General features: G+C 38.0%; 1 protein-coding gene and 1 long non-coding RNA gene across 2 annotated transcripts; both read left to right on the top strand.

Moving 5' to 3' along the window:
- The first annotated feature begins 6 nt into the window (after positions 1 to 6).
- Positions 7 to 2,038, top strand: LOC113472045. The gene is made up of 2 exons (XR_003394524.1): positions 7 to 1,266; positions 1,376 to 2,038. It is a non-coding gene; the product is annotated as an uncharacterized LOC113472045 (long non-coding RNA).
- Positions 2,039 to 2,364: 326 nt separating this feature from the next.
- Positions 2,365 to 10,464, top strand: LOC103520505 (RNA cytidine acetyltransferase-like; the record flags this gene model as incomplete). Its single annotated transcript, XM_026831591.1, is given in 10 exon segments — positions 2,365 to 2,391; positions 2,953 to 3,089; positions 3,415 to 3,586; positions 4,047 to 4,231; positions 5,864 to 6,080; positions 8,685 to 8,889; positions 9,274 to 9,395; positions 9,876 to 9,923; positions 10,070 to 10,083; positions 10,268 to 10,464. Coding segments are annotated over 10 exon segments (1,324 nt in total), but the record flags the coding sequence as incomplete, so codon positions are not given.
- Between the last annotated feature and the right edge of the window lie 2,228 nt (positions 10,465 to 12,692).

The following is a 12,692-nucleotide window of genomic DNA, read 5'->3' on the forward strand; positions in this document are numbered from 1 at the left end:
TAACATGTAACCTTGGTGTTAAATCAAGCAAAACAATCGTTATGCTTACATCAAGAGTACTAAGTTGAGTGAATCGAATCAAAGTCAGTTTGATCTTAGGGTTCAAAATTAAGAGTACTGACGTACTGACTACTGAACGAGACGTATAGAAATTTTCTTCTAATTAAAAATCGTAAGAAGATTACTGTGGAACATCAAAGGAATAAGTTTGTATTAACTTATTTGTTGGTACACACACTTGGTAAAACAATTCAAACACTAAAAATGATTTTGGGTGAGTAAAAACACTTGGCTTTATGTTTTACGTATATTTTTATTAAATTACAGATGAATCCATTTCGGCTGTTACGCCATCATCAGTGTATTATTACTAACCAAGTCTTAATCTAGAAATCTAAGTATAAGCTTAAAACTAACGGGGAAAAAAACTTTCCTCCTTTTTTTCCGTTAGTTTTAGGCTTATACTTAGATTTCTAGATTAAGACTTGGTTAGTAATAATACACTGATGATGGCGTAACAGCCGAAATGGATCCATCTGTAATTTAATAAAAATATACGTAAAACATAAAGCCAAGTGTTTTTACTCACCCAAAATCATTTTTAGTGTTTGAATTGTTTTACCAAGTGTGTGTACCAACAAATAAGTTAATACAAACTTATTCCTTTGATGTTCCACAGTAATCTTCTTACGATTTTTAATTAGAAGAAAGTTTCTATACGTCTCGTTCAGTAGTCAGTACGCTTAATTTTGAACCCTAAGATCAAACTGACTTTGATTCGATTCACTCAACTTAGTACTCTTGATGTAAGCATAACGATTGTTTTGCTTGATTTAACACCAAGGTTACATGTTATGTTTGATTAACTAACACCAAGTCTAGAGTTTTCTCATTTTGTGAGAGATTCTATCAAGTTTTTCCGGACATGAATCTCTGGTGTATTTTCAATATGTTGAAAACCAGCACATGATGGTTCAGAAAAACCAAAAAAATACATAAGTGCCATCGAAATGTAATTTTTCTTTCAGTACTATGAAATTTTTCAAATTTAAATGTTATATACCGAAACCCCAAAATGGTTTAATTTCCATTTAGGTAAAGTTGCCCCAGAATCCCCAAATGGCATCTGATATTTATTAGGCACCATTTTTTACTTTCCTTATCCTATATTCTATAAGTCTATAGGAAGGAAAGTATTTTCAATTTTCAGCCATGTTTTTCATTCTATTTCATCTTGTTTTTGATTGTGTTAGGATTCCGTTTTAGGTAGGCTTCTAGTTCTATTAGTCTTTAGGAAAGAAAGTATTTTCAATTTTCAGCCATGTTTTTCATTCTATTTCATCTTGTTTTTGATTGTGTTAGGATTCCGTTTTAGGTAGGCTTCTAATTTTTGATTATCCCCCATGATGTACGTCATTATGTGCCGTGTTTAAAGTTAACCCATTAATCCCCTCTGCCCTCCATTTACGTCAACAAATGATGTATTCTTTTGCATTTAATGTAATATTGTTACTGTTTTGTTTTTAGTTTTCTGGGGAACTGAGACATTTTTAGAGTTGCTCTTCCGAAAACCTTGGGATAACTTTCAGTCCTTTGGGACATTTGCAGCTGTCCCTTCTAGGAGGGTTTTGGGCTCCCCTTTTGAAATAAAACCCGCCACCTTGGGCTTAGGTTTTGGTTGTTTTGCCCCACTGTACGTCGGGACATACAACTGCCCCTTCTGGGAGGGTTTTCTGAAATATAACCCTCACCCCCTTGCTTTTTGTAAACTCTAAGAGTTACGAGAATCGTTTTTTTATATGAAATCATCTTGTGAACCACTCAGTATGATGTAAAGTTTAAGTTTTTTCTTTTATATTTTTTGATTTTATGGTTATTATTATTATTTTTTTTTTTTTTTTTAAGAAAACATGAAATAGAAGGAAGAAAATTTCAACATAGTTTTACATATTTTTTAACTCCGTGTAAATTAAGTTTCTGATTTAATGGCGATTGTAAAATAAACAATGAGACACAACCATGATTCATGTAATTGTGATATTCGTGTATTTGATTGTGGCTGATAGGATTATTATTAGGACAGGGCCTTACACAAAATGACGAAAAAAAGGTACCTACCGTTTGTGAACATAAAGTGAAAGTATTTTGTTTGATTTAGAGGGAACTGTAAAAATCGAGGTCTGTCCCGAAATTTAAGACGGAAGGAGGGTATGATAGGAGAGAGTCTTATCTGTTAAGGATGAAAAGATCACCCTAGTTTGGAATCGAACCCACAACCTAGTGCTTACTAGGCTGCCTGGCTGGCTCTTCACTCCTTTCTCAGTTTCTCGTTTTTTCCCCCCACAAAAAAACAAACCACGTGTAATGAAAATCAAGAGGAAACATTGTGCAGTATGGAAAATGCATTGCATGTTGCGTTTTTGAAACTTTCAAATTTCAAGGCGCAATTAAGTTGCACGTGCGTTTGTTTACAAAATGACAGAATTCAAATTTTGAAAAATCCAAAATAGGGATGTAAATGAGTCGCAAATATATCGATAAATCGATATGTCGATATATCGGCCCCTCAAATATATCGATATATCGGGGGAAATATATCGATATATCGCCGATATATCGATATATTTAACAATTTTTCTTGTTTTGGGGGTTACAAGATATTTACACTGCGTTTTACGATAATAAGGCTACTTTTAGACCCTAGAGTTGCTTGAAATAAACAAATTATTTAGGCAGGTAAAATAGGAATTTTTATATTTATAAAAAACAAAAATAAAACAAAATCACTCACTTAACTTACTATCACAAAAAATAAAAATAAAATACACACACACAAACACACACCCGCACCCCCCCCACACACACACACTCACACACGGACCTTCGGCCGAAACCCTTTTTTTTTGGGGGGGCAACTTATGCTACACCCATTGAACATGTATAATCACTGAGGTTGTTGTCTTGCTGTTAATTCAATGTCCATCTTTAATTTTTCAGGTGGTCATCTTACATCACATGTTATCCAAAGCATCAGTGTCAGCGAGACCATCTGTGTTGTGGTGCTATAAGAAAGAACTTGGGTTCAGTAGGTGAGTATGACATAAGCCTTTTACACAAGTACACTGTCCTTTGGACCCAAAAGATTTTTTTCTGACCTTTCTTGGCTTTCACAGTTAAGTTCAAAGTAAAGTTTAAATGCAGTAGCTTAGAAGAGTAGACCTACAAGTTATAGAGAAAAGCTCAAAACAAATCCTTAAGTCCTTAACATTTAGTTCTCTTCTCATCTTACTATTTTATTTCATTTAGTACAAATCTTGTTAAGCAAGAATCAAGATTGGGGAGTAAGAGCCTAGACCCAGATTATTTCTACATAGCACTCTAAAATATAATCTGTATTTAATCTTTTCCTTACAGTCATAGGAAGAAAAGAATGAAGAGTGTTCAAAGGAAAGTTCAAGCTGGCAAATTGAATGTTAATGAAGATGATCCGTTTGAATTGTTTGTCGCTTCCACGAATATCCGCTACACCTACTACTCGGAGACACACAAAATCTTGGGTAACACATATGGAATGTGTGTCCTTCAGGTAAATACTATAGAATGAAATAGACATGAAAAAAATCCACCCAAAGCACATCCCAATATTCCTAATGTTGATTACTAATGCAAAGGAATTGATCCTTGATCATTAGGCTACTAGCCTAATATGGATTTTTGGGTCAGGCTTTCTAAACCCCAATGTTCCCTTTGGAGTACTGGGTAATTAAATATTGTGTATGTGTTAGATCTTTCTTTTTCTGTCTTTATTGCTATGGCCCCTTCTTGAGTGATTTTTCACAATTCTACTTACTATCTTTCAGGATTTTGAAGCCTTGACACCCAACCTATTGGCAGGATTTTTGGGTCAGGCTTTCTAAACCCCAATGTTCCCTTTGGAGTACTGGGTTATTAAATATTGTGTATGTGTTAGATCTTTCTTTTTCTGTCCTTCATTGCTATGGCCCCTTCTTGAGTGATTTCTCACAATTTTACTTACTATCTTTCAGGATTTTGAAGCCTTGACACCCAACCTATTGGCAAGGACAATTGAAACTGTTGAGGGAGGTGGTGTAATTGTACTTCTCCTGAGAACTCTCAGCTCTCTCAAACAGTTGTATACAATGAGTATGGACATTCACGAGAGATACAGGACAGAGGCACATTCTGATGTTGTGTGCAGATTCAATGAACGGTAAGTTTTCATCAGTAGTAGTTAGCACAGTTGACTCTGAATTTGGAGGTTAGTGATTTATGTTCACATCAAATCATAGAGTTTTGTAAATATATTTTTGAATGAGCATTCATGCTTGACACAATAAATTAAAATGTCCATGGTCACCTTGATTCAGCATGGTGTATCAGCATTCTTTCTCCTAGGTTTTTCTGCAAACATTACCTGATTTAACCTGATAGTAGATTATATATAGGTGAAAAAAAATGTGCTATGATTTTCTTCTAATGTTATTTACCTATGATGTTATTTACCTACAATAATAAAATTATTTCTCCCTCAATAGATTTCTTCTCTCCCTCTCATCCTGTAATCGGTGTCTAGTAGTGGATGACCAACTGACAGTTCTGCCCATCACAAGTCAACACGTTCTCAACATTACCCCTGTCAGTAAAACTTCAGATCTATCCCAGCAAGAACAGGAGCTGAATGCACTCAAAACGTCACTCAAAGACACGGTGTGATTGTACTTCTCCTGAGAACTCTCAGCTCTCTCAAACAATTGTATACAATGAGTATGGACATTCACGAGAGATACAGGACAGAGGCACATTCCGATGTTGTGTGCAGATTCAATGAACGGTATGTTCTATACACGGTCTTTATAAATGTACAGTGTTTCAAATAGGTTCCTAAGTCAAAGTGATTGTACTTCTCCTGAGAACTCTCAGCTCTCTCAAACAATTGTATACAATGAGTATGGACATTCATGAGAGATACAGGACAGAGGCACATTCTGATGTTGTGTGCAGATTCAATGAACGGTATGTTCTATACACGGTCTTTATAAATGTACAGTGTTTCAAATAGGTTCCTAAGTCAAAGTTAAACACTATTGTCAGAGTTGTCCTAACTCTTAGAGATGACTTCTTGATAATTTGGTTTGGAAAAGCTCATTTACTTCTATTGCTCAATGAAATATTGTTGTTTCTACTTTTCCAATAGATTAAAACATTTTTTATGTACCTAGTTAAATTTTTAAACAGGGATATAATTCAATGCCTTGGCTATGATCAAACCCACACCTCCTGTTTACCAGGCTAGTGCTTTATCATTATGCCAAGTCAAAGTTAAACACTATTGTCAGAGTTGTCCTAACTCTTAGAGATGACTTCTTGATAATTTGGTTTGGAAAAGCTCATTTACTTCTATTGCTCAATAAAATATTGTTGTTTCTACTTTTCCAATAGATTAAAACATTTTTTATGTACCTAGTTAAATTTTTAAACAGGAATATAATTCAATGCCTTGGCTATGATCAAACCCACACCTCCTGTTTACCAGGCTAGTGCTTTATCATTATGCCATTAGTTTGGACATAGAGAAAAAGGCTAGATCGTGGTTTTAAAACTTAGATCTGACTTAATTCCTTCGATTAATATCCATCACGATTTTCTTTGTCCTCCATAGATTTCTTCTCTCCCTCTCATCCTGTAATCGCTGTCTAGTTGTGGATGATCAACTGACAGTTCTGCCCATCACAAGTCAACACGTTCTCAACATTACCCCTGTCAGTAAAACCTCAGATCTATCCCAGAGATCCGACTTCATTCCTTCGATAAATATCCATCATGATTTTTTTGTCCTCCATAGATTTCTTCTCTCCCTCTCATCCTGTAATCGGTGTCTAGTTGTGGACGATCAACTGACAGTTCTGCCCATCACAAGTCAACACGTTCTCAACATTACCCCTGTCAGTAAAACCTCAGATCTATCCCAGCAAGAACAGGAGCTGAATGCACTCAAAACGTCACTCAAAGACACGCAGCCAGTGAGTGCACTCATTGATTGCTGCAAAACTCTCGATCAGGTAAGCAAATTTTCCTACTGTTATGATGATGTGTCTGTTAGAAACAGTGTGAAGACCAGTGTGAGGAAATGGATCTCAGTTCAGTCTTAATATTGGATCTTTACAAGTAAGTTCCTAAAACACCTGCAATGCTTTTTTTTTTCAAGAGCGACCAGTTTGAGGAAATGGATCTCAGTTCAGTCTTAATATTGGATCTTTACAAGTAAGTTCCTAAAACACCTGCAATGCTTTTTTTTTTCAAGAGCTACATTACATTGAAATGGGAGTATTTTCTAAAGAAATTCCTGTGTGCTGAGTCCAGTATGTAGGACTATTGCACCCCTATTGTGGCCTCTAACAAGTTCTATTCCATGTTCTCAGGGGAAAGCTCTTCTCAAATTCATAGACAGCATATCAGAGAAGACCCTCCGGTCCACAGTATCTCTAACTGCGGCCCGAGGACGCGGTAAATCCGCGGCACTAGGGTTGGCAGTGGCCGGAGCTGTGGCATTTGGCTATTCCAACATCTTCGTCACTTCACCCTCGCCTGCTTAGGGCCATCGGCTTTAATAAACGCCCTGTGTCACTGCGACCTGGTTAGATCTTTTGTGACATCTTGTAATACAGGTTGTATTTGAAGTAAAGTTGTATTTGAAACCGAACCGATTCCGATGGCGCGCCATCTTGGATTTTCTATGGTTTAGTACAAACGCTCTATCACGCCCAAAGTTGGGAAACGAACTTCCCCTCTTCCATCGAACCTTACGATACGCATCGACAAAAGAATTGCACGGCTATTTTGATTAGAAAATTTTTAAAGGGTCTTTTTCTGGTGTTGACCTAGCACCTAAATGGGGAGTATTGTGTCCCTTCTCGCCCAGAAGTATTGTGTCTCTTATCGGCCATCTGATAAGGGACATACTACGGGATGGGCATGCTACGACAAAGACCAAGTAAATCATTTGTTTCATAGCTTCGAAATAAAAACAGCGATGAAACATTAATCTTTTTTTTTTTTTTTTTTTTTTTTTTTTTTTAGGGGGGTTTAAGCAACGTTACGCGTGGTCGGTATGCGGATGGATCTAGGCAATCGCGTGCTGCTGGCTTTTCTCTCCAAACAAGGTCTCATATATTTTATACTGTTATAGGAAATGATTGGGCTCATTTCTCAAAGGTGAAAGAAAAAAAAATCGGTTTCAAACTTTCAAATATTTGAACGGGTTACAGTCTGGAGGGTAGCTACACATCCTGACTACCAGGGGGTAAGTAACCGCTGTTAGTGTAGTGGCTAGGTCGTGGGTTCGACCCATCCATAGCACAACAATATCAGGACGAAGATTTTCCTGCCCTGTGCGGGGCTCGAGTTGTGCGCGTAGCTACACATCCTGACTACCAGGGGGTAAGTAACCGCTGTCAGTGTAGTGGTTACGTCGTGGGTTCGACTCCCATGGACCATAACAGCAATATGAGGATTAAAGTTTTCCTACCAAGGAAATATTATTGAGTTTTCCATTTTTACCTAATTTTATCAAAATTGGTCTAACCCTTCAAGAGTTACGGTTTGAGTTTCGTTAACCCCATTTGTATCTAAAACAGATAAACTTTTAAGTAAAAAGTAATCGTTCTCGGAACGGCTGACCTTTTCCTACCTCGTTCTTTTCTCTTCAACTGCGAACCGATAAGACCTCCGTTATTACAGTTCCCTCTATCAAAACTCTTTAAAAAGGTAATACCTAATTGATTTTAAGATATCGTTATGAAGACACCACATATTAAGTTTGACGTAGGCAAGAAACAGGGAGACTGGGAAGATATAAAGGCTAACTAAAAGGTCAAAGGTATAGCAATAGAGTCTGGTTGAGATGCTTTGTTCATCGGCCTGTCCAATAGAATAGAACGATAATGGTTATGTATGTATGTATGTATGTATGTATGTAATTGATTTTCAAGAGCTTCTTGATAGGTGGAACAGTAGAACAGTAACAACCGAGGTCTTATCGTACTGAAAGAGAGAAAAAGGAAGAACGACTGGATAAGAGAGCTGCCGTTCCGAGAACGAACATTACTGGTGGAAGATAAAATTCTCCAGGGCGGGAATCGTACCCGTGACCGAGCGCTTACAGGGCAGGTGCGCTACCATCCAAGCTAACTAGACTGGCCATTGCCCCATTGGGCTCCATTTTGGCACGTGTTCTTAGAGTTTTTCCATCTACTCTGGCCTCTACATTACATTGAAGTGGGAGTATTTTCTAAAGAAATTCCTGTGTGCTGAGTCCAGTGTGTAGGACTATTTGCACCCCTATTCTGGCCTCTAAGAAGTTCTATTCCATGTTCTCAGGCGAAAGCTCTTCTCAAATTCATTGACGGCATATCAGAGAAGACCCTCCGGTCTACAGTATCTCTAACTGCGGCCCGAGGGCGCGGTAAACGTCTGTTAGAAAGAGTTTGAAGACCAGTGTGAGGAAATGGATCTCAGTTCAGTCTTAATATTGGATCTTTACAAGTAAGTTCCTAAAACACCTGAAATGGGAGTATTTCTAAAGAAATTCCTGTGTGCTGAGTCCAGTATGTAGGACTATTGCACCCCTATTCTGGCCTCTAACAAGTTCTATTCCATGTTCTCAGGGGAAAGCTCTTCTCAAATTCATTGACGGCATATCAGAGAAGACCCTCCGGTCTACAGTATCTCTAACTGCGGCCCGAGGGCGCGGTAAATCCGCGGCACTAGGGTTGGCAGTGGCCGGAGCTGTGGCATTTGGCTATTCCAACATCTTCGTCACTTCACCCTCGCCTGAGAACTTGAACACGTTCTTCCAGTTTATATTCAAAGGTAAGGAAGGTACCTCCTTTAATTTTTAGTTCTTCACCTGTTTGACTTAATATAACCTAAGGGTGTTGGCGCGAACGACCTACTGTCCGTAGCTTTGGATTGTGCCGAAAACTCACTCTAACAATACAGACCATACTTGACTTCAGACAAAAAAGTGAAAAGTTTTATAGGAAATCGTACTGTCAATCAAGATACAATAATACAATATGTATATTATGTACATGTTTTATGTCAAATGACCCTCTTAAAGGGCTATTTCTTATTTGGAAACTTTTTTTTAAATTATATAAAGACTTCCCCGCTTCCTTCCCCCTTCTTGTTTTAATTATTTTTAGGTTCCCACTCTATTGGTTTATAGACGAGTTTTCTTATCTATGGTTTCAGGGTTCGATGCTCTCGCATACCAGGAACATTTAGACTACAGCATAGTACAATCTACGGAGCCAGAATATAACAAGGCCTTGGTTCGAGTTAATATATTTCGCGATCATAGGCAAACTATTCAGGTAAGTCTCTCTCTCTCCCCTTCTCTTTTTCTTCCTTCTCTTTCTCCCTATTCTCCCTTTCTCTCCTCTCTGTCTTTCATTCTCTCTTTCTCCCTCCCTCTCAGTCACTCTCAGCAAAAATATTTTTAAAAGAAAAACTTGTCCAACTTGGTGACTTTTTCTTCTCTTTCTCCCTCCCTCTCAGTCACTCTTTCTCAGCAAAAATATTTTTAAAAGAAAAACATGTCCAACTTGGTGACATTAGAAATTTTAACTGTGTTTAAGCCTGAATGCTTGTCACAAATGCCGTTTTTATGACTTGAATTGGACTCAAACCAGCAACCTATCCAGATCCGAAGTTTACCGCGCTACAGATGTTGGTGCAACTTGGGTGAAATAATTGATAATGTTATTTATTTGGTGTCATCAACCAAAATTAATTTCAGTGGACGTCTTTTTTTTTTTCTAAAGATCTTCTGTTATCTGACTTTTTCTTTTCAGTACATCCACCCAACCGAAAGTCAGCGCCTCTCACAGGCGGAACTTCTAGTGATACTTCGCCTTTTCCCATGTTGGCGTTTTTAGTCGGTCCACCTATCTACACCATTGGTGTTTTTTCGTCAGGATGAACGAAAAAAAAAATCGATTTCAAATATTTGAACGGGTTACAGTTTGGTGTTCTTGTGTTGACCCAGTACCGAAAAGGAAAGTACATGTATTTATTTAGACTCAGCTTAGAACAAGATGTCCCATCAGGCCAATTGAGCAAGGTCTTCTACTGTTCACATTTATGTATTATGTTATTATACGGCTGGGGTAAACGGACTTTTTAGTCTCATTCAAGCAGGATAAACAAGGTATATTCTATTGTCTATTCTCTTTTTGGTTACCAGACAAACGACCAATGAGCTCACAGGAGAAAACACGTGTATTATGCTTCACCCATTCACACCTTCCCCCTGGCTGGCTTCCTATTGGTCGGATTTCAAGCGCCGGTTTATCTCCCTCCTGGGATATCAGTTCCGGTCATTCTCACCAGCCCTCGCCCTCAGCGTTGTGGTCAATAAGAATATCACCGAAACTAATACAGGTATTGGTATAAGTAGGGCCATCGGCTTTAATAAACGCCCTATGTCACTGCGACCTGGTGAGATCTTTTGTGACATCTTGTAATACAGGTAAAAAGAACCTGTAATACAGGTAAAGTGGAGTTGTATTTGAAACCGAACCGATTCCGATGGCGCGCCATCTTGGATTTCCTATGGTTTAGTACAAGCGCTCTATCACGCCCAAAGTTGGGAAACGAACTTCCCCTCTTCTATCGAACCTTACGATACGCATCGACAAAAGAATTGCACGGCTATTTTGATTGGAAATTTTTAAAGGGTCTTTTTCTGGTGTTGACCTAGCACCTAAATGGGAAGTATTGAGTCCCTTCTCGCCCAGAAGTATTGTGTCTCTTATCGCCCACCTGATAAGGGACATACTACGGGATGGGCATGCTACGACAAAGACCAAGTACAAGTAAATCAGTTGTTTCATAGCTTCGAAATAAAAACAGCGATGAAACATTAATCTTTTTTTTTTTTTTTTACGACGGTATTCAAATGTGTTAAGAGTTTTGGAGACATACCTATATTGGCAAAATCTTTAAAGGTGTGTCCACATATAGTCGACCGGCCGTTGATCCACATCAATTCTGCCGTGCTAAGCGAAATACGGCGTATGTCAAAAAAAAACCCACTTTCGGGAAATCGAGTTTAAAGATTTCAATCTATACGGCAAACATACGTTTTTGACATACGGCAAAACGTTTTAATGGTTTTTAAGTTTATTACTTATTAAGTACCTATTAAAAAAAACTTCAGCCAATCAGATTGCGTAATCCAAGAGTTTATCTTAAACCGCTTAAACGGAATTTAAATTGACTTTGTGGACCGAGCCATAAGAACGTCACACATAGTCACCACATGTGCGTATAAACGTGCTAGTGAGATATAGTTTCTATTCCAAGGCGAAAAACAAGTGAAAATAATACCGTATAACGCACAATGTAAGGTTTGTCACTTGTATGAGTCATCTACATAGTAATGCAAATACAAACACTAACTTAACTAACATATCTCATTTGTCTTAATGAAAACATCGAAATGGGTATTCTAAATGAATTCTACGGATCTCAAATTCTAATGAGTAAAGAATGGGACCACTAATGAGTATGTAAGGTGGGCAATGGCCATGTCAGTGTCACAGGTTTGAGTTTTGGGTGATCCCACTAGCACTAGAAAACGAGAGCACTAGATCGCACAAGCACTAGAAACCCCAGAAAAATATCCCTCAGGTGTTTTTGTTCTCATTTGTTTGCTAATCAAACTGGTGTTTTTTGAAATCTAAAAAGAGAAATTTCTGATACCTACAATGGGTGTTGGACTCAAGCCTTTGGAATTTTCGGATTGTGCCTCAGATAGTCCCTATTTTCGGGATAACCTTCATGCCCACGAGAAAGAACTTGACAAGACAAACCAGCAAATCAAAAGGCTTATCAAGGAAGTCAAAGATCTGATGAGTGCTGCTAAACGTAAGTTGCCAAGTACCTCACAGCTACCTGTGGATTACCTTGACTGGATACGCATGCCTGGTAAACAGGAGGGAACGGGTTCGATCCCAGGCGAGACAAGGAATTTTATCCTCATTTGAGAAATTGACCACATAACTTAAACACTGTTGATTAAGATCAACAGATCACCAATCGGCTGAAACCATGACAAAATGAGCAACAATCGATACCTAATTATTAACCTAATGTTATGTAACTTGCTTTTGCATCGTTTGACATCAAACTTCGCCAATGGCCATGTAAATGTTTTCTTATTTTCCTACACCTACTGCCAAATGGATCACTTAAAGTCTTGAAGATCCTGTAATTATTGCTTTACTAGCTGAATTCCGTCGCTTCGCTCCGGAATCCCGCTATGTGGATTACCTTGACTGTTTCTAGAGACTGTTACTATTTTCTTCAACCACTTGTTGCTGTAGGTTACCTGGAGGAGAGCTGTACAAGTGGAAATTCTTCTACAATTAATTCAACCATCCTTTGGGCTGGCTTAGATGAAATATTATTGTTAAACAAGTGTGCCTTCTTGTGTATCTGATTCACTGGATCATGTAAACAATTGCTTGTAAAATTACTACTTTTGATTGGTGAAACAGTAACATTTGTTGCAAGGATATCATTTTCCAAAGCCATCAGTTTATTCTGCAATCATATTAGAAGCCTTTTTTTATGTACCTATAGGTTTAACAGACCAGACCCATGCA

This window comes from Diaphorina citri, unplaced genomic scaffold (assembly GCF_000475195.1).
Source record: "Diaphorina citri unplaced genomic scaffold, Diaci psyllid genome assembly version 1.1 scaffold3710, whole genome shotgun sequence".
NCBI classification, from domain to species: domain Eukaryota; kingdom Metazoa; phylum Arthropoda; class Insecta; order Hemiptera; family Psyllidae; genus Diaphorina; species Diaphorina citri.